Source organism: Pyrus communis, chromosome 11, assembly GCF_041283825.1.
Source record: "Pyrus communis isolate YQ-2024b chromosome 11, ASM4128382v1, whole genome shotgun sequence".
Taxonomy (NCBI): Eukaryota; Viridiplantae; Streptophyta; class Magnoliopsida; order Rosales; family Rosaceae; genus Pyrus; species Pyrus communis.
The window spans coordinates 10,759,494-10,785,172 of record NC_142575.1 but is presented as its reverse complement, the minus strand read 5'-3'; the positions used below and the strand labels follow the sequence as shown (position 1 = coordinate 10,785,172).

Here is a 25,679-nt window from a genome sequence, read left to right as displayed (position 1 = left end):
CTTCTTTCACCATATGTCCACTGCCCGAATGTCTACGTGTTACCTTCCAATCCACTTGCAATGAGAAAGCATGCAATTGTTTTGATTAAACAAAGCTCTTGGCACATCTTCACCACCCAAACAAAAGGGAAAAACATTATTTTAATGTCAAACTATCCCATTTGATGCAGCCAAATATCTTCCAAGTTAACATTCTTGCACAATAGTCCTCCAAATGCCCTATCTTGCTCGAATGGCCTTAATAAGTAAAATTGTGCACATTTTAGGTGCAAATAGAAGCCTCCCAAGTTTTACAAATTTGAGCAAAGTTTGTAAAACATACAACTCTAATAGGTTCTTCCAGAAGTTTGATGATAATAGGCATAAGAGACATTGAGCATGAAGAACACATGGAAAAAGCCTCGCCACCAAGCCATATTTTCTTTCATAGCTACGGGAATAATGCATGGTTTGTGAAGCCATTGAGAAGCTTGTATGAACTTGCAGCATAAAAAAAAAAGGGAATTTTAACGAAAAGCTCCTGATACTGTTCACTTTAAAGAAAAACCACATTTTTACATTAAAACGTCAATCCTGATACTATTCACTTTACCCTTTATTTTTTACTTATCGTTAAAACTCAAAGTTTTCAAGCCCTTTTTATTAGTTTTCTTTAAAAAAAAAATTTATCATTCCTTTGCATGGCCCTCCACGTTCAAATGGGAACATGCATTGAAAGTCCACCATAACGTAAAGGCATGTTGAATGGAAGCCATCAAGCCATGATTGTAAAGTGCAGCTTTGACTTTTCAATGCTCCTCTATATTTAACTTTTTAGTTTGGGCAGGGAACCCAAATTTAAATGAAGCTCGAACTTTCTACTTCTCCACCACAAACTTAAGCGAACACATATAAAATCTGGTGGTTAACAGGTCACCAATATAATTAAAATCAGCAAAAACTCTTGTCACGGCTGTTGATGGTGGTTGCTGAAGTAGGATAAGATCTGATCGTAAGCATTATTGAGGTTTGATAAGGCCCACGGAGTCCATTGGAAACGATGTGAAAAAGTGGCAGAGAATACGACATGTCTGTCGAGCAAGATAATAGTTCCATCAGTTAACAACTCATTGTGCAAACAGCTTATCAGGCAAGATATCCAATCAGGCAATCCTCTGTGGCCACAGTTGCAGTCTTTGACTCCATCATCGTTGTCGTCCTTGTCCACCGGCTATCGATTATTCTGTCGTTGATAACCTTGGCAAGGGGAGCAAGGCAGTTGGTAGTGCAACTGGCATTGGAAAAAATGTTGATGTCTGGCTTATATTCCTTCTCAATGATACCAACAATAAACATGAGAGCATCCTTGGTGGTTACAGAGATGATAAAAAATGCCTGATTTGTGATTAATAGGAGGTGCTGCTGATTCTTCAGCAACTAAGTCTCATTGGCAAAATGGAACATAAGAGAGAGAAAAAGAAATAATAAAAAAGAAAGAGAGAGAAATAACTTTCAACCAAATGCCAATAAAGCCCTGTCGAGCATTCAAGCGAGCTGCAAAAGCAAATTTCTCCACATTTCCTCCAGCCAACTATTCAATTTGATTTGAAAACCTAAATCCAAACAAAGCTTCCATTTACTACTTCTCACCCATCAAAGCTGGTGGCTAACATGTCTTCGATAATCAATGGAAGCAAAATCAGAAGCTTTTGTTGCTGTTGTTGATATAGTTGTTGTTGCTGCTGGTGCTGTATCAACAGTCATCTGCTTTTCAAAGGCTGTCTCTATAAGAGAAGCTTTAGTCTACGGAATGTGCACAAATAAAGTATGAGCACATATATAATGGTAATGAACAGTATGCCAACGCCAATACCAATAATGAGATTCCAATGTGAATGCCTCCTTTTATCTGAAGCATTTAAGAATGTACTAGTCAGGGATGGATTTGCTAGGGCTTCCACTAGTGATGTAATAATAACAGGAGCATGATAGGCTTAAACCAAGTTTGTAATTGCCCACTAATGCAGGGTTCAATTTAACCTTATGCAGACGCATCACTCGTAGAGAAACTGAGTCCTGAACTAGGAGTAATATCCTTTGAAATATTTAATCTTGATAATCCGAGTACATAAATCAGCTCTATTTGAGAAACTTGCAAATGAAGCTCGGAAGCTAGTTCCTCAAGAAAAAGATTCCAATTAGGATTTTGTGAAACATTTCAGAGGAGAATGTCAAGCTTTATGGGATAAGCACATTGGCAACCCTGACTTCCCTGTCTTAGTACCATGTCTGATTTGCAACAGTTAGAAATGGAAGGAGTGGGCGGGCGCTTTTCTAAACCAAAAGGAATTGTACCAACATTCGATTGTGTTTAGGCGATATTCTTAAAGCCAGCAAGGGGAGGTGCCAAGCCACCATTCTTCATGGATGGCTTTGACAATCGAGAAGCTACAGAGGAATGACCATCAGTTATCAAAGGACCATAAAAAGGAGAGATTTTTCAATGTAACCGAATATGGGGTGATATACTACATGTCCAGATACAAATTATGGGATATGTGTGTGTTAAAAAGTTAATAACTTTAAAATAAAATTTACCACCATTTATATAAAAAACATGTGGTGTACTTCCGGTCACAATGAAAAATTTCTCCATAAAAATGAGGGTGTGTGGGAGATAGAGCAACTGGCGTAGCACGTGGCAAGAAATGTTTTTTCCAGCGTCTATGGGAGTGGGACACTAATGTAGCCAAAGGTGCACTCGATGGAGATACTGATGGTCTTTTTGAGTAGATCATAGTGTTCACTCGCTTCAATGATGGATATCACATAAAAAAACCCAAGAACTTATTCATCGACAACCACTGAACCTTCCTCAATATTCATGTAAGCTCAGATATCACCGTCTCCGTCAATTACTCGGAAACAATTTAGATCTGAAACCAAAAGCAAGATCACATCGTTAATGAGCACATATGGGAACACAAAGCAACACCAAAAGCTGAAACAATTTCTAACAAAGCCCAAGCGAGGATGATAAGTCCTTGTGAAAATACGAACTCGGAAGAGTGAACTTGGAGCATTCGTAATCGTCATTGCCGAGTTGAATCGTTGGGATGAAGTGAGCTGAGTTCATGTGAAAGAGAGAGCGGGGTTAGCTATTGGAGGAGTCGTTGCAATTTTCACAATCCCCTTCAAGCCTTTAACTCTTTGTAAGCAACTTGGTAACACCTCTTTGAAGCGAAAACCAATTCTTCGTTTAAAGGGTCAGAGGGACTGGGATACAGCAGTTATGACAAGAACACCTCAAATGCGTTTGCCAGATCAAACATGGGGCCTCATGTCTGATTAATAACATCTAAACAAACTGTAGCAAAGAGGATGTCATGCTCATCATGCAAGATTATAGCTTCCTCGGGCAACATCAACATAATTTCATGCCCCCCTGTAATAGCCGTTGAGATTTGAAAGGCTCTGTGACAAGATCTTCTATAGAAAACCATGACTTTGACTTTTTATAAAGCCCCCCAGCTATATTTGAGTGAAAGATTGTCAAACAAATGCAAAGGAAACCCAGTTGGGCAAACTACAACACCAATTTTCTGCTATCTTCCTCCAGCTTTTGCCGTTCAAATTGATTTGGGAATCCATTTTTAAATAAAGCTCCATTTTACTACTTTCTCACCCATGAAAGCTGGTCCCCAATAATTAATAGTAGCCAAATCAGAAGCTCTTGCTGTAGCCGTCAATGGTAGTTACCGAAGTAGCCCGAGCCTTGGTCGTGAGTGCTAGTGAGAGTTGGGGAAGCATGCGGAGTCTGTTGCGACGATGTGAAAATCAGTAGGGAAAATGCCATGCTTGTCAAGCATAACTATGGGTCCATCGGGCACCACCAATCGGGCAAGATAACGCCATGCTTTTCTTGTCATAGCCATTGAGAAGCTCTTTGATAGAATTTTTCACATGAAAACCATGATTTTGAAGTTTATAAAGCCTCAAATTCCATGAATCTGAGCGGAATTTATGGAAGATATAGCCATTAGATGGCTTTCCAATTTCAACTTTTTGGGTTCGGGCTAAATACATTCATTGTACAGAGAAAAGTGGAAAGAAGGGTAAAAATGGCTACTCGCAAACTGCCCATATCTTTATATTTTCTATTTTTTGTATACACACCATAGAACCCAGTTCAAGCTACTAGAAAATGGAAAAAGAAACAAAGAAAGAGAAGAATAATAAGAATAAAATGAAAGCAAGAACAAAGTCTTTTTATGGTTTTTGGAATTTTTAATTTTTATCTTTTTCTTTGTAACAGTATAAGAAACACACAAAGAAGGAAAGGGATCCTCTTCGGATCACTTCCACCTAATCATCACCATCAAACAATCTAGGCTCTTGAAATTTAATCCAACAGCTAAAGTTATTATAACTTTTAAAGTGAACCCGTATTTTTAGCCGTTAGATCAAATTTCAAGGGCCTAGATTTTTTGATGAGGAAGATTAGGTGGAAGGGATTCAGAGGGTATCCCTTCTGAAAACAAAGCCCATATCGGGCAAGCTGGAAAAAAGGAAAAAGGGCAGACTTGCCAGACAATCAAAACAAGAAAACTAAAAAGGACAAAGCCCTCCCGGGCAAACTACCCAGATTTTATCTTATTTATTTAACATTTGTTTTTGTCTTTTGTTTTTAATAAAAGCATATGGGCACACACAAAGTGTGTGAGAAATTTTTTTATTTTTGTTTTTGAAATAGAAGGAGAGAGGAAGAGAATGACAGAGACTGTGGAAGTGGGAAGTTTTTTTTATTTTTTATTTTATTTTATTTATTAGAGATATGTTAAAATTACATGAAGGTGAGGCTTCAGGAAAAAAAAGGCAAAATTTGATTATGTGAAATTACATTTCTGCCTCATATTTCTTATTCATGTTCTGTTTTAATTAGAGGATTAAACTGGTAATTTTATAAGATTTTGGTTGACAATGAGTGTTTTATTAATTAGTAGAGATATATACATATATAGTTCATTCGGGCAACACATGGAAATGCCCATGGAAATTGAAAGCAAGACAACACAAAATAAGCCTATTCAGGCAACATAAAACTAAAGGAAATCCCATGTCGGGCAACAAAAATGCCCATTCGGGCAAAGTGAAAAAGGCTATATTTTTTTATATTTTTTTTTCCTTTTATGCCCTTTTTGTTGTTTTTTGGAATCAAAAAGCAAGCAAAAGCCCATTCGGGAAAAAGAAAAACAAAAAACTAAAAGAGAGAAAGAAAGAAAAAGAAAAGAAGAGAGAAGAAAAAGGAAGGGAAAACGAGAAAAAGCAAGGAAAAGAAAGATGGAGGGAACCTACTACAGGCAAAAGAGAAAACAACAAAAATAAGCCCTATTTGGGCATACTGGGTGAATCCTCTTGATTGTCCAAATTTTATTTCTCTTAACACTCAAACCTTTTTCTCTTTTTATAATTGAGTGTAGAGAAATCAGATCCACCATTTAAATTGGCCATACCTTGTAGCTTGGGAACCATAGGAGGAGGCCATTCATGTTTCACTCCAAGCTTTGTCCCCCTTGAGATCTCGGCATGGGCGACATACTTGTGTTGGCGGAGAACAGTATAGAAGCTCTTTTCTTCTTCTTCGGGCTCCACATGAGGTCTGAGTTCGAGCCCCCCAAGCATAGGTGTTTTGCCTTTACTAGCCATAAACTCCATTTTAATCGTTATCAGTTTCGACAAGTTGACTTGTTCTCCTACAACCAAATCCATTTTCATGGATTTTTCATGGATTGGGGTCATTGTTTGGCTTTCATCAATGTGTATGATTTGTTCTTCCTTGTTGTAGTAGGGTGAGTTTGTTTTGAAGAGGGGATTTAACACATTTTATCTATCAACTTTCGCACAGTTTCTCATAAAGTTGTGTAGCTTTCCTCCATCCTTTCAAAAGACTTGATCACCTTTTCACTGTATTCGATGTTTGCCACATGGAGTTTAGACACCTTCTCCTCTAATTTGCCCTCATCCTCATTGTAAAACTCTTCATCTGGATGATCAATGGTTGGTATCTTATAGATTGGCTCTATGTACCCATTAAAAGTATTTTGAAACTCAAAGCCATTTGTTGGCGTATCATAGTTTTCATAAATGAAATTGTCATCAAAAGAATAATAACTTTCATCATGGCCATAAATTGGCCAAACCTCAAGATTATTATTATTATTTAGTTAATAGCCATTAGTTGACCGACAATCATATTCCATGGGACTTGACTACTCTCCAGCCATGTACCCATAAGTTGGCAGCTCATAGGTTGGCTCCATGTGATTTTCTTTATAGCCATAGCTTGGGCATTTTTCAACACCGTCATCCTCCTTATGCTCCAAATCATAATGGTCGAAAGCATGTTGAGAAAAACCATGAACATAAAGATTGTTCATGATCCAACTCTATATAAGTATCCCATCGGGCGTGCCAATTTGTTCGCCCCCTAAATTCGCCATGGGCCTCGTGGGCATTCCGAGAATTTGCTCGAACAAGAAACTGGCGAGTGCGAGCTTGCACTACTAGATGCCGCTAGTAGACGTGATCTGAATGATTGAGATTATGCCTAAGTTCGACTTCTGGCTAAAAGATTGTGCCATTGAGTGAGAGTGGCTCAAATCAAGGTTCTTTCTTTGCCTTAACGATAAAAACTTTACTTATGTGGAGAGATGTAACAAGATGAAAATGACAAGGTTGCTGGAAGTGGAAATGACAGAAAAAAGTAAATGACCGGTATTGTAGATTGCTTGTAAACTAAATGACTGGAAATGAGTTGTACAGAAATGTAATTATTCAAAGTACAAAGCATTATAAGTACATAGGGATGCGAAATACAAGGTTCAAACTTGTTCCCGATGGATCGGGTAAGTTGCTCTAGTCTTGTGGCAATTTCTGGTGGTTTGGGGAATGGCTTTGAAGGTTGTAAATAAAAATACAAAGAAGATCGATACAACTGAGTGAGCAGCAGAGCTAAAAACAAGGAAAGTAAAGGGTGCTTGGCTAAAAGTAAATGTCTACAAGGAAATTGAGGAGTTAATTTGAGTAGAGTTGCTTGATTGATTGTTTGAGTGTCCATAATCCTTGTGCCTCTGCTTCTTTATATAGAGATCTGAGAGAGCCCTTTTGCTGAGAACATTGAACTTGCTCGATAAAACTCCACTACTAGCTTGCATATGAAATAATATTAAAATAGGTAGGCTTGCATTTCCACCACATGTCCATCTCCCACTTGTAATAAAATAATAATTAAAAGAAGCAAGTTGGCTTCTTTCACCATATGTCCATTGCCCGAATATCTACGTGTTGCCTTCCAATCGACTTGCAATGAGAAAACATGCAATTGTTTTGATTCAATAAAGCTTTTGGCATACCATCACCACCCAAACAAAAGGGAAAAACATTATGTTAATGTCAAACTATGGATGCAGCCAAATATCTTCCAAGTTAGCATTTTTGCACAGTAGTCCTCTAAATGCCCTATCTTGCTCGAATGGCCTTAATAAGTAAAATAGTGCACATTTTTGGTGCAAACAGCTCTAATTCGAAGGTGAAAACTAGTAGAGATGGAGAGCAAACTCCTAATTTATTTTGCCATACATATTCTAGAGTGTGAAAAACGGACGACGAAGGGACCATAAATTGCAGTGGCCTCCTAACTCAAAGTCGAAGATTCTGTAATTCTATGCATGATTACATATCTTTTAGCATATTGCTCATGAACCCTTCAAGTTCTTCAATGGTTGGCCAACGATTGCTCAAATTCTGAGGTGGGGTGAACGTCGTACACCTTCCTTGTTTCATGTTTACCTTAAGCCTCGTGAAATAAATAAGGATGAGGATTCTCCCCTGTTTTCCTTCCCCTCCCTCCCTACTCCTCCCCTCCCTTTTGCCATAAATATGTAACGGACGATACTCCATCACCAATCACCTCCAACAAAATCCCCTATAAAATCCTTATCTAAATCCCAGAAACCCAAAATCACATTTACTCATTTGGACATCTCCACCACAATGTTTAATGGAAAAATCTGGGCTCGGCAGCGATGGCATTTTTTGATCACTTTACCTGCCGTTTGTCCTACCCAAAGACCAAAATCTTTGAATGATCTATTTCCTCTTCATAAACTCCTCATTTTACTCCCACAAGCTTGCGCTTATCGACGACAAGTCCTCCGACACCTTGTCATTCTCAGAGTTCAAGTCCAAAGTTATCCAGGTCTCCCATGGCTTAATCAATCTAGGAATCATGAAAAACGACGTCATCCTCATTTTCGTCCCCAACTCAATCTAATTCCCTATTTGTTTCTTCGGGATTATTGCATCCGACGTTATTACCACCACCTCCAATCTGATCTACACTATTCCAGAGCTATCCAAGCATGTCCCGGATTATTGCCTCTTGTGTAGATCTTAGTAGGATATTTGTTCAAGTTAATTTAGTGTTTCATAGGGTTTCTGCTAAAAAAATACCATGATTACTAAACTCATTTCAGGGTATTTCAACAACCCACATGCCATCAATGAGACTATAGATAAAGATGGTTAGGTACATACATGAGTAATGGATATACTAAGATGTTGACAAGTGTAAAGCTAAGATGATGACACTTGTCAATGTGTAATTGATTGAGTTAGTTGTGATTGTAGTTAGTTAGAGGGAGATTGTTAAGGGCAATATGGAAGTTGTTGTTGTAAGAATGGTTACTATATAACCATAGTGTAAGAGTCATTTGGTTTTCAATGTGAAATATACAAAGTTTTACGTTCTCTCCCTCTCAAATCTCTCTCTTCCCGCTCATTGTTTTCTTCTCAATTTCATAGCCTACACATTTTTGTTGTATTGTTATGATGGTTTCATCACCAGCTATTCCTTACAGTCATATCCGATCTTGAGGAGTTCCGCTACGATTTTTGGTTTCTAATCTCCAATTCTATGTGTTCGCAATCTAGATTTTTGAAGAAGTTTTGGGAGTTTTCTGCGTTCTTGAAGGTCTTCAAATTCATTTGATTAGGTGATATTGTTTCTTTCATACTACACAATTCAATTTCTTGTTAGTGGTTCAGTATATAGTTTGATTACATCTAGTATACTTGGTATCTACAAATTTGTGATTGAATCTGGCAAATTGGGATTTCTGTTCAAACTTTCATGTTCTTAAACATAAAGTGAAGTTTTATCAAGAAAGTGCCATTCTTTCTTGAGTATTAAGAAAGTATCAATCTTTCTATATAGTGTATGCAGACAAAGTATCATTGTTTCTAGTTGAAGAAAAATCTTGCAGTGTTGCTGTGTGTTTTTTTTTTTTTTTTTTTTCTCTATATTTTTTTACAGATTTGTGAAATTGTCTAATTCAGTGGTTAAGGTGGAGAATTTGTTGGGTATGCTTACAATAAAGCTGAAAGATGATAATTTCTCAAAATGGGCTTTTCAATTTACGGCTGTTTTGAAAGGCCACAAGCTATTTGGTCATTTTGTATCACAACTGTGTCCACCAAAAATAGATAATTCATACAGAAACTGGGGTAACAAGGTGATAACACAAGCTTTTCTTGATCGGGAGTGAACTGATATGGCTTTACTTAGTCTGTTACTAACAACATTATCTGATGAAGCTATGGAATATGTGCTTTGATGTAAAATTGTAAATAGGGCTTGGTCTAAATTAGTTGACAGATATGCTTTTCTGTCAAAATCAAGGGTAAATCATCTAAAGATTGAACTCCATACCATTTAAAAAGGGTATGATTCTATTGATAAGTACCTTTTGAGGTTGAAAAATATAAGAGAACAACTAAGTGTTGCAGGTGAATTTGTATCTGACAATGATGTAATGGTAGCTGGTCTTGCTAGATTACAAAAAGAGTATGCCATTATTAGAACTGTCATTTTAGCAAGAGAATCATCAATTACTCTAAAAGAATTTAGAGCTTAACATCTTGGGGCTGAGAAAGAACTTGAAGGGGACATTTCTTTGTTAACACAGAATATGTCTGCACTTTATAGTTAGGGCTCTAATTCTGCAAGTACTTCTTCTGGTACTAATTCTGGGGCTTCTGGTTCAACTTCAAATCCACAAGGTCATAGTCATATTCCTTTTACAACTGCAAGGGTCATTATTCATGGTGCTTACAACTACAACTCTGTGCCAGTTCCAATTCCATTTCCTCCTGAAGCCTACATTCTTCCTAGTTTTGCACCAATTCAACCAGCTCCATTCTTTCCTTAATGTCATACGGCTATGGGTTTGTTGAGCGAAATAACAATAATTCTGGTCCAAGTTTCCTACAAATGGCTTTCATTCTGGATCTACATACAGAGGAAATAACAATTTAAAAAATAATGGTGGCTACAAAGGAAAAGGGTTTAATTTTGGTGGTTTTAGGGGAAGTAATGGTGGCAATTGGTCTGGTAGCACTCAAAGTAGAACTAATGTTGTCATTAAGTGTTAGATTTATAACAAAATGGGCTATACATCAGCAAATTGCTTTCAAAGGAACGATGGTTCTTTTTTTCAAGGATTTATGCTGGAATGTCAAATCTATGGTAAAAATGACACTCAGCTCTGGAATGTTTTCATATAGGCAATTACACTTATCAAGGGTAGCCACCACCTCATTGTCTTAATGCAGTGGCAGCATATCAAACATCACAATTTCATCCAAATGATCCTTGTATTGTTGATATTGGTTCACCATATGACTACAGACATCAATTCCTTGACTCAAGTGCAACCTTTTGAAGGTCCTAACAAGATTACTATTGGAAATGGCCCTGAGTTGTTGATAAAAAAAAACATTAGATCTACTTCTCTTAACACAAATTCTCATTCTTTGGTTTTAAAGAATGTGTTACACGTGCCTAAAATTGCTAGAAGTTTGTTATTTGTGAAACAGTTATGTGCTGATAATACCAGTTGGTTCATTTGTGATGAAACTCAATTCTTTGTGCAAGACAAGAAAACAAGGGATACACTGTATCAAGGGAAGAGTATACCACAAGAGCTGTTTCACATACCAATTGTTCATCAATCTTAGGGGTTGCAGTTAGTTTATCAGAATTTAGGTGATTTATTTAGTTAGCTAGTCAAATCAAATGTGTGGCATAAAAAATTAGGGCATCCATCAAATGAAACAATGTCCAAAATGCTAAGGCAATCAAATGCAAATGTGTCTTTAGTTAAGAATCATAATGTCTTTATTCCTTGTTTGAAAGGAAAAATGTCTAGAACTCCATTTCCTTCTAAAGTTGATCATTGCTTGATTCCTTTGGAAAAGTATACTCAGATATCTGGGGCCCATCACCTGTAAAATCTTTAGAAGGGTACATATATTATGTAACATTTGTGCGTGAATATACAAGATATGTTTGGATATACCCTCTGTGCAATAAATATGATGTGTTTACAATCTTTGTACAATTATGTACATGATAGTTACTCAGTTTGGGACTAGGATCAAATGTTTTTAGAGTGATGATGGAGGAGAGTACACAAACAAATCCTTCACTACATTTCTGAAAACTCAAGGAATACAACAGATGATATCTTGTCCCTATACCCTTTAGCAAAATGGAATTGCTGAGAGGAAACAGATACACATAAACTACTATCACATTGATAACAACTGTTGGCTTATCTCTTAAGTTTTAGTATCTAGCTTGTGCTCATTCTGTGTTTCTCATAATTCCAATAAGTTGCAAGTGAGAACTAAAAGATGTGTATTCTTGGGGCATTCCATAAGATATAAAGGTGTATTTTATTACAATATGAGTACCAAGAAGTGTGTTATCTCAAGACATGATTCTCGATGAGACTATGTTTCCTTTTCTTCTAAGGCAGTGTGATTCAATGGTTATACAGTCCATGCCAAGTTCAATAACATCATCCACTACAGTAATTCCAATTCCAATTTCTAATCATAGAGTGGATTTAGAGTCTCACACTAACTCGAGGACAAGATCAACTCGATCAGTGAATGAGTTTGATAACAATTCTACATCTCTTGGTAATTCTGGGGATTTCACTATGAAAAGTCAAAGTACAACTGTAGAACATTCTTCATCAGGCCATACTTTTTCCCATGACAATGATACATCTCATTTGCTTCCTATCCTGAATCCATCCCAACTTCATGTACTACTCCCAATATCTCAATGTTCTTCAACCCATAGTGTATCTCATGATTTTGAGCATATCAATAAGTCTCTGGACATAACTAAACCTACTAGTATACAAACAAGACTTCAAACAAATACCATATCAAGGAAAAAGTATGCAGCATTTCTTGCTACATTACCTGAGTTGACCTCCTTATAATTGATGAATATAATTGATGATACAGAGAATACATGTAATTTAAATGGTTTTTCATTCTTGGTTGATGTACATGAGATTAAGGAACCAAAGAATTATAAAGCTGCTTCAGCTTTACACAGTGGGAAAATGCTATGCAAGATGAGTTTGATTCTCTAAGGGCACAAGGAACTTTGAAGCTAGTACCTCCACATGTGATAGGGCTGTAATTGGGAATAAATGGGTGTACCAAGTTAAGAAGAACCCTAATGGTATTGTGTCAAGATACAAAGCAAGACTAGTTGCTCAAGGATTCAATCAAAAACTAGGGTGGGATTTCTCAAAAACCTTTAGTCCAGTGGTGAGACATACAACTATAAGGTTGGTTCTGGCATTAGCAACACAATATGGATGGAATCTAAGGCAATTGGATGTTAAAAATGCTTTCTTACATGGTGGTGGTCCTGAAAAAGAGGTTTATATGAAGCAGGCATAAAGTTTTGTAGATTCAAAGTACCCAGATTATGTTTGCAGGCTTGTTAAGTCTTTATAAGGCCTTAAACAAGCTCCTAGAGCTTTGAATTCCAAGTTTACTAGTTTTTTACCTGCCCTTGGGTTTACCACATCAATATCTTATTCTAGTTTGTTTTGTTCATTAAAGTTGACAATGGTGATATTATATTGCTTTTGTTATATGTGGATGATATTATCCTAAGTGTGTCAAATTTTGCAAAAGTTCAGTGTGTAATTTGAAGTCTTGTTGAGGTATTTGATCTCAAGGATATGGGGCAGCTCATATATTTTTTGGGATTACAGATTCAATATGAGAAAGATAGATCTTTGTTTATCAATCAATCAAAATATATCAAGGAACTCCTCAAGAAAGTAGGAATGGAGACCTGTAAACCTACTTCTACACTAGCTAAGCCACATACTCAATTACTTATTGATGAAGGCACACTTGTTACATATCTAACTCACTACATAAGCATTATAGGAGCTCTACATTACCTTACCTTTACTAGACCTGACATAGCACACTCAGTTAATATGGTAGGTTAACCCACAAATGAATAGGAAGCGGGACGAGGTTCTTTCATTAAAGGGAGAAAAGAGGGGTGGGGCTTTGTTGTTTATGACTAATCCTACAGAGCTTCATTACCATTGGGTCAAAAGAATTCTAAAATATTTATGGGGTACTTTGACATGCGATTTGAGATATGCCAAGTCTTCTGAGTTTAATATTTTAGCATATTCATATTCAGATTGGGCTGTGGATATAAACACAAGAAGACCAATAACTGGCTATGTGGTCTTTTTAGGTTCCAATCAAATTTCCTGGCAATCAAAGAAACAATCCACTGTTTCCAGGAGCTCAATAGAAGCAGAATACAAGGCTTTTGCACATTGTGCTGCAGATGTGTATTGGATAAGGTCATTACACAAAGACATTCATGAAACTATATTAGAACATCCATGTCTACATTGTGATAACCTTTTTGCACTAGCTTTGACTTCAAATCCTGTTTTTCATTCTCGGATAAAGCATCTCGACATCGATTATCATTTTGTTCGAGAAAAGGTTCAAAAGGGTGACTTGAAAGTCCAATACATTCCAACTGAAGACCAAGTGGCAGACGTTTTTACTAAAGGACTGCATAGTCCAGTCTTCATTCGACATTGTCACAAACTTAGTCTAGGAGCTCCTAGCTAAGTTTGAGGGGGGAGTAATGGATATACTAAGATGTTGACAATTATAAAGCTAAGATGATGACACTTGTCAATGTGTAATTGATTGAGTTAGTTGTGATTGTAGTTAGTTAGAGTTAGATTGTTAGAGGGCAATATAGACATTGTTGTTGTAAGCATGGTTGCTATATAACCATATTGTAAGAGTCATTTGGTTTTCAATGTGAAATATACAAAGCTTTACTTTCTCTATCTCTCAAATCTCTCTCTTCCCGCTCATTGTTTTCTTCTCAATTTCATAGCCTAGACCGTTTTGCTGTATTGTTATGAAGGAGATCTTGGATACATTGATGAAGACGGACTACTTTATGTAGTTGATCGAATCAAAGAGCTCATCAAGTATAAAGGTTTCCAGGTAAATTCTTCTGCTAGGGTTTAAACAATTAATGCATGAAATTTCTGCTGGTCGTCTCTGCAAAGCTATTTTTTAATAACAATTAACGAACATTGATCCCATGCCAATTTTCCTTTAACATAGTTGTCTACGGAACGAGAAAATTTGGTCAATGATGGATGCTAATGCTGTCAGAATTCGATTAAAAGTTAATTATTATCTTTATGTTTACCTTTTCTCATAACGGATACATACACTCTACGCATCTGTAATTTTTCAATCTTGTTTTCTTTGCTTTGCTGGTGCTCTGCTAGGTGGCACCAGCTGAACTTGAAGGGCTGCTAGTTTCTCACCCTGAAATATTAGATGCGGTTGTCATCCCGTAAGTTTGACGCATACAAAATTTGTCCTAACCTCCTCATCTTGAACTTAATTTAATGATGGGTTTATTTCCGTCCTTCATGATGCTGAAGTTGGTGAGGTCCCCGTTGCATATTGCATACGTACGCCAAATAGTTCTCTAACCGAAGAAGATGTCAAGAGCTTTATTGATAGCCAGGTAAGTACGAAATTTCAAAGGATTATTTCGGATTCAAATTGATTTCCTTGATAACAAAATTTCTCTTGTAGTAGGTTGCATTTTCAAACGACTACGAAGAGTAACCTTCATAAACAGTGTCCCCAAGTCACCATCAGGCAAAATCCTCAGAAGATAGCTCATTGAGAAAGTGCGGTCTGAAATATGAAATTGTATCATGGTTCCTCATTGATGGGATGTTGACTTTTATGGGGAAGACTAGTCTGTATATGAACACTACATGTTCCTTGCGCTTGTTTTAAATTGCAGGTACGTTATGAGATTCAGCTTTGCCGCCATTCTTTATAGGGAAGAAGAGCAGGACGTAACTCTTAATACAAACTTTGTATGATTCTCTTCAACAATCTGAGCAATAAGTTTTTGGATTTAAGTAAAGAAGAGCAATTTCATCATGTTTATGTAGAAACTCCTTTACACTGAAAGAAAAATAGCAACAACTTCAGTACGTTGCTTTCAATGCAATTATATGTATTTTTAATTTCACCATAACGAGTATACATACTTTTCAGTGGATCTAGCATTCTTGCCCAAAAAAGGGTGAAGAAGATGAACAGGCATAGGTATATCATTTCACCACAATAAGTTTAGAATCTTCTTCTGCAAGTATTCATCCTTCTGGCCACTATCTTTGATGAAGTTTGCCAACACACAGCTTGAATTCTCGACAGATTGCTAATGCCGACCGATAGCTAGGGTTTCTTCAAATTTGGTTGATGTCAGAGCATGAAAGCAGCCTCTTGCAAGTCTAATATTCAACTGTCTCCCGAACGGAACTGGTTCTTAAAGGTATAGTTTGGTACGCAGACGAGATGAGACGGAACAGAATGAGACGGACAGGACAGGACGGGATGGGACTGAATGGAGGTTCCGTGTATGTTTGCTATGCGTAGGACGAAACAGAACGGAGGTTCATCACGCCCAGCAAACTCTTCAGTGCATGCAAAAGACAGAAAAACCCAAATCCTAAATCAGACAAATAAGAAATCTTTCAGACCAATTTTGAACAAATCTTCGGAAAAAACCAAGTGGGCACCTCTCGAATCGGTAATTTGGCGATATATATATCTGTGACACCTTTTTCAACTCCTATTTCGTAGCCATAAACATGCTTCTGAGAAGCTCCTTGGCACCGATCCTGACCTCATGGCTGTCCCACTCCAAAGACTCCGAGCGGGAGCCGGAGCCACACCTCTCTAGAACCAGGTCCGTCTCCTTATCATCTTCTTCCTTTCACTCACCGACAATCGACCCAACAAAAACCCAAGTCTCACCCGAATCCGACATCAAAATCCAACAAAAACCCAGAAACAAGAACCTACCTCCCCATACCTCAAAGCCTCCGAAAGAAATCGAAAACCAAGGCTGAGAATTTTGAGGAACCGGAAGAGGAGATAAAACCCCCTTCGAGATCTTTGTTCAAAACTGAAAGGTTGTTATCTAGCTCTGGTTTGGGGGAGAAAGTTATGGATGGTAAGGACTGCGGCGGGGGAAACAAGAAAGAGAGTGTTTTGTCTTAAAATGTTATAATTTTGTATTCCACAGATGTGGAACGAGTCTCTCTAGGGGATGAGATGGAATAAAAATTCACCCAAAACTCGTCTCGTGGAACAGCGAGTTCCACCCGTTTTAGGCGCACCAAACGTAAGATGAAACGTCTCGTACGTCTCGTCCCATTCCGTTCCGTCCCATCCCATCTCACGTACCAAACGGTACCAAAATTACTCTTTGTAGAATTATTGTCTCCCCCTCAGTGGCAATTTCAGTAGGACTGGTAGTTCTAATTCTTTGCAGTTATAGTGAAACATTTGCGATGACCTTACGCTGTAATTCAAAGACATTGTTAGGATATGCACCCTTTTTTAAAAGTTTTGGTGAAGTTATATTTCATTCAACGGCAAAACGAACAAAACCATGAAAGGAAGTACTAACAACCGCCAAAACTAGGGAGTAAGAAATCTGTTGAGTTAGTGTTAGGTTGCTAGATTAACTTTTAGGTTTTGTAAGGGAGAAGAACTTGAAATGAAATTGGATTTTGGGATTTTGGATATCTTTTGGGAGATAAGAGAATTTTCAGATGGAATATTTCTTCATGTATTCTTTCACATTGAATATGAGGTCTGTGACTGTTACAAGGGGAATGCAAGAGCACTCTCTCTCTTACATCAGCAAGAAAAAAAAAATCTAACCATTCTAGTAAGCGTATCTTATGAGATGCTTACTCATTGCATGATCTATGACTTACATAACCACTAAGACTGGCCGGTACAATTGGACTACGAATCGATGGTTCACATTACACCATCAAATACTCAACTAAAAAAAAAATTAGTAAAAATGTTTCTTGCCACTAAAGTAGCTTACACATCAACACTCCATTCTAAACGTTTTGCAGATTTCACTCCAAGCACAAATATCCAAACTTGTCTTTAGGCAGATCTTTGGTGAGTATAGCAGCCAGTTTTGCTCTGTCTTGCAGTATACATTCTCTTGCATAGCGTCTCGATTGAAATGAATTTCCTGTTAATGTGTCTTGTTTTATGTTAGAAAACAGGATTTGTGGCAATAGCTATAGCAGAAGTATTATCATACATAATTGGAGTAGTAGCCTCACCTTGTTCTTCCCCAATGTCCTCTAGAATGAAATCTCAACCACTTGGTTTGAGAGGTTGCTTCGGTTGCACTTATAAATCTCATGCTAGCAAACGATTTATTAATTACTACCTCACATAAGCATAAAATGCATATAAGTCTCTAAATAACGTATGTATAATAAGTTGACATGTATAAAATAAATTAACTAATAATTAAAATATATATTGTTGGTTTGGTTTTGATCAATATCAAATGTATTAAAAATCAAACTAAACCAAAAGTACATTGGTTCAATATGTTTTTTTTTTTTAATTAATTGATTTTTTTCTTGGTCAAAACCAAACCAAACCGACCAATATGGTTTGGATCGGTTGGTTTGATGCCCATCCCTATTCTCCACATTCTGAACCCAATTTCGAGTCACTCTCTATAATTGTTTTATCTTTGTAACATAGACCATAACAAAACTCGAATGTGTCAAAATTTATGACATCAAACTATGTAACGTTCTATTAGTCATATAGTTAACGAGTTTGTTATGTTGGATCATAGATGTTTAAGTAGTTCTCTAATTATTATATAGTTTAGATAATGTAATTGTCCCTACTGTTCTTTTTCCTTTCTCCTTTTTTATTATGTTTTGAAGAAAAAAAAAAACATGTGACAGTACATTGAAATTAATATCATGTAGAACATCCTGCAATAATATATAATAATACGCTATAGGTCCTAACTCCTACACAACACCACCTAACATTTATTCTGATGAACAGAAACCATCACACTAACAGTTATCATAATCAAGTTATAGTCTCGATTCATTAGATTAAATAAGTAGGATTTAGTATCATAAAGATAAACAGATCGGTTCAATTATTAATGTACAATGTGTGTGTGTGTGTGTGTGTGTATCTATATATCATAATGTAAACACAGATAGTCATGTATATATCACACTAAGGAATTTGTGCCCGGAAAACCCCTAAATGGATAAAAAAAACTGAGGGAGCCATAGAGAGCTCCTTCCACTAGCAGAATATCAAGTTCATACAAGAATCAATCACATACTCAAGCTCAAATCCTAAATATACTAAAGGAGCAGCTTGTACCTCTTATGGAACTTGAGATTTTTCAAGGGGATCCACGCTAGGTCTTCACAGCAATGGTGGCTCAATATCGAGTTTCATCATTGTGGCACCAGTGAAATGAATGCAACTTAAATGATATGTAAATGAAGATTCAAGAACAACACACATTTCTCTCAATTGAACATCCAATTGAAAGAAGTTTGGGATGAATATGTGCCTACAAATCTAAAGATGAATCAAGGTATTCTTGTAATCTAGAGTTTTCTGTGGGGTTTGCGGGATCAAAAACAGCCCTGAGGCTGAGATGGAGGCAAACACCTTTATATGTACTTGATAAAACCTAAAGAGATAAGTTCATCATTACCACACTAGATTCCACCTCATAGTGAATATTTTTATGAACAGGCCCTTTATGCAAACTTCAAACGATTAAACTTCAACGATCCGAAACGTTTATTTGTGAAGTCTCGATTAGGGGTGGGTGTGGTACGGTTCAGTACAGTTTTGACTTCAAAACCGAAATGAAATCAAACTGTTTGATTTGGTTCGGTGTGATTTCAAACGGTTTCGTTTCGATATTTTGAGAAAAAAAATTATAATTTTAAATTTACACCTATTTACGCATAAGACGATCTCATTTTCCTCGTATATTAATCAATGAACATGTCGCAAAAAAACAGCAGCAAAAGCAAAATTGCAGCAAAAAAAGCAACAAACCTGCAGCAAAATGGTTCACCAAATTGTAGCAAAGGAAGTCAGGATAGAGGCAATAGTAGCACTAATCTACAACACACAAGCAATAAAGAAAGTATATATGTATACATGTTTCAAATTGCACAATTTGGTTAAGTAATATATCAAGATAAGCACTGTTATGAAGCATATTTCTCAAGTGAAAGAATGCTGCCAATTGCAGGTGTGCTGCATTAATCAGGTTCAAGCTTCTAGCACATCTATGAACTCTGTACCTTATTTAGATCAAGTGAAGTGATGTGATCAAGGGTTGGAATTAGTAATTCTACTGCAATATGAGTATTATTGATTGCACAGCTTCTTGTGTGTGGCCAGATAGATGAACATGAGTTTTGAGAGAGAGACATGTATGGACTCGAATAGAGGTGCAAAATTGGTTGACATTCTATTCTAGTATAGTTGAGTCCATACTATAAATGTATGGCTTCTAATAAAGAATCAATTAGAACATAACATTCAATATATGGTGCAGTTTTGAAAACCCAAAATCGAAATCAAACCGTTTTCTTAGCCACGGTTCGGTTTTGAAACCACAATTGTTTCAAAACCACAAAACCGAACCGTTCGGTGCGAGGGTGGCAAAAAAACCATTCCTTTCTCCAGTGTCCGATTCGATTCGTGTTTCGATTTCGGTTTTTCGGTTCCAAGTACCCACCCCTACTCATAGATCATCCTTACAAAAATTCAATTTAATCCGAAACTATTTGCCTATTTTAATGATCAAGATAAATTTTCATTATTTCTTATATAACAAAGTATTCGTTAATTTCATTGAACTTAATTAGATGTCTTAAACATTTCCGATATGGCTAATGTTTTACAAAGATGATCTATGATGTGCAACTTGAAAAATAGACGGTTCGAATCATAAAGTTTGATGTGGTGTAGACCTCACAACTAATCTCCATTTTTTTATAAAAATATGGAGATCCCATCCGTCAAAGGTTTCCTTTTTATGAATATCGTTAGCAGCATAGTGGTAGCACCGGTCAACGAATGATAGGACATAAAATAAAATGTTATATTGCGGCATATTCACTGCCAGACTCAGGTCACGTGCAAAGTGTGTATGAACATATACTTGACTAGGTATAAATCATTAGATAGTAATCATGGATATGCAAATTAATATGCATAAATCAAACCTGTATCATGTGAAATGATCTTGAGTTTTTTTTTTTTTTTTTTTTTTTTATCTTCCTTGTGGCTTTAGCTGCATCTTGTAATTTGCTTAATCCAAGATTGAGCTTGGTGCGATGTGAAGCAACAAAAATTACAAGTTTTTTCAAGGAAAGCTAAAACCTATATATACATAGTCCTAGACTTAACATACACAAAATGAAATACTTAGTAGAATGCAAAAATTTAATAATAAAGTGGATGAGTGACATTGTTAATAGGTTTCATTTGAAGTATGAATATTGTAGATTCAAACCTATTAGCTCGTATATTAATTTTTTAATTTTATACAAAACAGAAAAAAAAAATAACCAAAAAAAAGTTGGTGGGGAAGGAACAGTGAGGAGAGAGAGAGAGAAACAGTGTGTTGATGAAAGAGAGTGAAAGAGGAGAGAGAGAGATGGGAGAAAAACTTGTATGGGGTTTGGCATGCTATTGGATTTTGTTGAGTGGCACTACAATCCATTCAAAACTCGCCACGTGACAAGTCTTAAATATATGCTTTTATCATTCGTTTATATTTAAAAATTTAAAAATTATTTTTTTAACTAATTAATATTATATATATATATATATTAATGTTAGTTTCCTTTTTTATTTCTTTCCCCTATAATTTTTCTTCCCAAATCCACCCCACAGCGCCCCCCTGGGGCAACTTTGTTTTGTCATAGATCTTAGGTTTCAGTACTCTCTCCCCTTTCTTTCTTTCTTTCTTTTCTAGTTTCATTTCTTTCTTTCTTTAAAAAAATATAAAAAAAAATTGTACACCCACTCCAATTTTATCATGGAAAGCAACCAATAATATGTAAGTTTCTTTTCTTTCTTTATACAATAGTTGCTTTGATCATGTGACATGAATAACCCACATATATAGATGTATTAGGGTTATTTTCTTTTCTTTTAATTGGGGGTTTTTGGGTTCATGTGAGGGTTTTTGATTTTTTTTATATTTATAATATGAATTAGGGTATCTGCTATGTTTGCTACCTTCTTTATTATGAGTCTTTAATTAATATATTAGTCTAATCTTTGATTTTTTTTTTTTTCAATTGATAGGTTGCTGCTAAGGCAATGGAGTTTCAAGAAGATCTGAAAATCGGAATGGTGGTGGATTCAGATGCTGAAGCTTTTCAGGTATGCAATGCTTATGCTTTGAGGAAGGGGTTCAGTCTTCGTAAATGGCATAATCGAAGAGATAAATCAAATAATGTTACGCAATGAGATTTTTTGTGTTCCAAGGAAGGGTTTCCACTGTTTAAAGACTTATGCAATGACAGCATGGTTGATAAACTAACTACACGAACAGGTTGCAAGGCCTTAATCAGATTTTCAGTAAATCAAGGTGTATGGAAGATTTCACATGTTAATTCAATTCATAATCATGAGCTTGCCAAGCCTGAAGAAAGACAATTTCTAAGATCAGGTAGAAAAATACACGATGCTCATGCTGGGGTCATTAGTTCTATGGTGGATGCAGGTATAAAGCCCTCACAGTCATATTGTTACTTAGCAGAAAAAGTTGGAGGGGCTAAAAATGTTGGATTCACAAAGAAAGATTGTCAAAAAATTTTGTATAGGAAGAAGTCTGAAACGATGGAAGGAGGAGATGCACAAAGTTTGTTTAATCATTTCAAGGAAAGGCAAGCTAAGGATTCCAAATTTTTCTATTCGATACAAGTGAACCAACTGAATCGGATGACAAATTTTTTTTGGAGAGATAACAGATCAAGGTTAGACTATGATTGCTTTGGAGATGCTTTATGCTTTGGTACTACATTCGAACTAACAAGTACAATTTGATTTGCACTGTATTTGTTGGAGTTAATCATCATTGGAAGAATGTGCTGCTTTGTTGTGTTTTTTGGTTAGACGAAAGCACTGAATCATTTGTTTGGTTATTTAAGATATTCTTAGAGTCGATGGGCAATAAACAACCAAAGACTATTTTCACTGATGAAGATCAAGCAATGACAAATGCTATTAAGCAAGTGTTTACGGGGACACGTCATCGGTTGTGTACTTGGCACATCGCACATAATGCTACAAAAAATATTTCTAGCCTTTATGCCAATCCTGAGTTCAGAACACATTTCAACAACGTGTTTGGTGGTTGTCAAAGTGTACCAAAATTTGAAGCTGCATGGGATTCCATGACTTGTAAGTTCAACCTTCAAACTCATCTATGGCTTAATAAGCTATATAACCTTTGTAATAAGTGGTGTCCTGCTTTTAGCTTTGATACTTTCTCTGCAAATATGAAATCCACTCAAAGAGTTGAGAGTACAAATAATGTTTTCCATCAAATGTGTACAAAGACAACAAATATTATTGAGTTTGTGCTTCAATATGAGAAAAAGCTAAAAGGCATGCATTTGACAGAGTTGCAAGAAGATTTTCACTGCAAACAAGGTATGCCTCATCTCAAAGTAATTAGTGGAATTTTATGTCATGCAGCTGAGGCGTACACCAATAAAATATTCAAGTTCTTTGAAATTGAGTACATGAGTTGTTTGACAGTAAGGTTAAGAGAAGTTAGTAATGAAGAAGGTGTTACTATCTATGAAGCAACCGAAGAAGGTCATAAAAGAGTGAACACAATTGAGTTTATCTCTCATACTTCCATGGTTTCCTGCTCATGTAAAATGTATGAAGCTAAGGGCATATTGTGTCGTCATGCTTTGAGGGTTTTTGATTCGAAATATCTTACTAGTATACCAACCCAATATGTATTAAAGAGATGGACCAAAACGGTCAAAGAAGGGATGCTTTTGAGTAGTGATTTGGATGATTCATCACCATAAGGAAATCTGAAGTCTGCTCAATCATTACGTCTCAGTCAATTGATGCATAAAGGAAATAGTCTTTTTAGCTTAGCGTCAATGAATGATTGGGGTGTTCATGTTGTTAGTGAAAAATTATCAGAGGCAATGAAGTTGGTTGAAAAAGACATAAAAGCAAAGAAAGCCTCGGATAAGGTTAAAAAGAAAAATAGCCTATCTACTTCCGGTGTTCAAGATGATGATCAACATATATTGGATCCTCCAACAGTGAGAGCTAAAGGGGTAACCGACAAGAGATTGAAGAGTGCTTTAGAAAAATCGAAGAAAGTGGCAAAAGTTAGATATACCTCACAAATGTCACCACCTAATACTGTAGTTTCTGGTAATACTCATTCAATATGGTACTTTATACTTTTTTATTGTGATTATACTATATATTATGTAATGAATATATGTACGCTTGTAGAGCAACATAATCAAGAGTATATCAATGCTCCATCAAATATGACAACCTTGTATCCATCATTTCATGACTTTTATAATCAGGTTTGTATTGAAACTTATATTTGGAGTTATAAGTCACAATTTGTGTTATCATTCTAACATTTTGTTTATTGATTTAGGTTAATGGCAGTAGACATCTTGGATAACGCAACTTTAGCTCTTCAACTTCAAGAATTCCTAGAAAAATGTGCAGATGGTGGAAACATAGAGCTCATGGATTGAAGATGGATGAATTGAAGAGACGATGTGGGATTTTGTTTTTCTTTTTATTTATGTAGTCTAGTTGCTTGACAATTAGTCAAAATAACTTTTAGATTCACCTTGGATATCAAGTTTTTTAATAGCTTATGTTTTGATCAAAATTTTATTTCAAATAGTATTATCTATAGTTCTTAATTATATTTGGTAGAGATGTACGTTCTTGAAAATAGAAAGTTACTACGATCAAAACAAAGTGAAAGATAACAAATATGAAAAAATTGACTCGATAATCTGGAGTGTGCACATCAACTATTGTATAAAGAAAGAAAAGAAACTTACAGATTCTTGGTTGTTTTCCATGATAAACTTAGAGTGGGTGCATAACCTTTTTTTTTTTTTTTTTTAAAGAAAGAAAGAAACGAAAATGGGAAAGAAAGAAAGGGGAGGCAGTCTTAAGACCTACAACAAAACAAAGTGTGGTGGGGGATTTGGGAAGAAAAAAAAAATAGGGGGAAAGAAATAAAAAAGGAAACATAACATTAATATATATAATATATTAATTAGTTAAAAAAAATTATAAAAATTTTAAATATAAAAGAATGATAAAAGAATATATTTAAGACTTGCCACGTGATGAGTTTTAAGTGGATTGTAGTGTCATTCAGCGAAGTCCAGTGGCAAGCCAAGCCTCATACAAGTTTTTCTCGAGAGATGGGGGCAAGTGAGAGAGAGATAGAGAGGGAGGTGGGGATGTGCCAGCGACTTAAGCGTCAGCTGCCAAAGACTCGCGCGTCAGTTTGTTTTTTTTTTTTTTTTTTTTGCCCCTATAATTAATAAAAGTTAAGAAAGTGCGTAATTTGTGTTTTTCTATTAAATAAAGGTTTTGAATGCTTTTGGTTAAAAACAAAAAAAAAAAAAAAAAAAAAGTTGGTTGAAGCTCTTTTAATTAAAGCTCCATCTAAAATACCCTTATACCCAATTTTTTTTCTTTGAGGAACTAATTTTTTTTTTTTTTTTTTTTGTAGAGTTAAACTGCCTTGAGGAAAATTAAAAAAAAAAAAAAAAGTGGGGGGAATGCTAAAAATACCTTTGGCGCGTTGGATTCAATTGGGTTTTGGGTTACCCTAATTTCTGTATTGATATATAAAGACTTCAAAGTAAACAAAAACAATTCATCTTCAATTTTCACACTCAAACTAGAGGTAACCCTAATAGCCAAAAACCTGCCCTTGATTTATAAGAAAACTAATGAAAAATGTTCTAGAACTTTGAATCTTAACAAAAAAAAACATCATAATAACTTTATTTAATGGTTAGGACAAGCCCTTATAGTAAATAACCTAATAAAATTGGCCCAATAAGAGCATCTCCAATGGAGATGTAAAAAATAATATGTCAAAATTATATTTGATGGCTAATGTGACAAATTGAATATAAGTGCTAAATCCTCTTCTTTCCCAATGGATGTGTGAAATATGTATTTTATTATTTTATTAGACCCAAAGTTACATTAACTATTAAAAAATAATCAAAATTAATTTTAGTTTTTATTCTATTGGTTGCTAGTGGAACCTGTGAATTAAAAAAAAA

General features: G+C 35.8%; 1 protein-coding gene and 1 pseudogene across 1 annotated transcript; one reads left to right on the top strand and one right to left on the bottom strand.

Annotated features, from left to right (window-relative positions):
* Nucleotides 1-5,418: 5,418 nt before the first annotated feature.
* LOC148692884 (uncharacterized) lies at nt 5,419-6,416 on the bottom strand (annotated as a pseudogene).
* Nucleotides 6,417-21,675: 15,259 nt separating this feature from the next.
* On the top strand, nt 21,676-23,405 carry LOC148692883 (protein FAR1-RELATED SEQUENCE 5-like). Its single transcript, XM_088680250.1, has 3 exons — nt 21,676-21,738; nt 21,844-22,081; nt 22,519-23,405. The coding sequence occupies exons 1-3, from the start codon at nt 21,676-21,678 to the stop codon at nt 23,403-23,405; spliced, it is 1,188 nt and encodes a 395-aa protein (XP_088536376.1).
* Nucleotides 23,406-25,679: the final 2,274 nt, after the last annotated feature.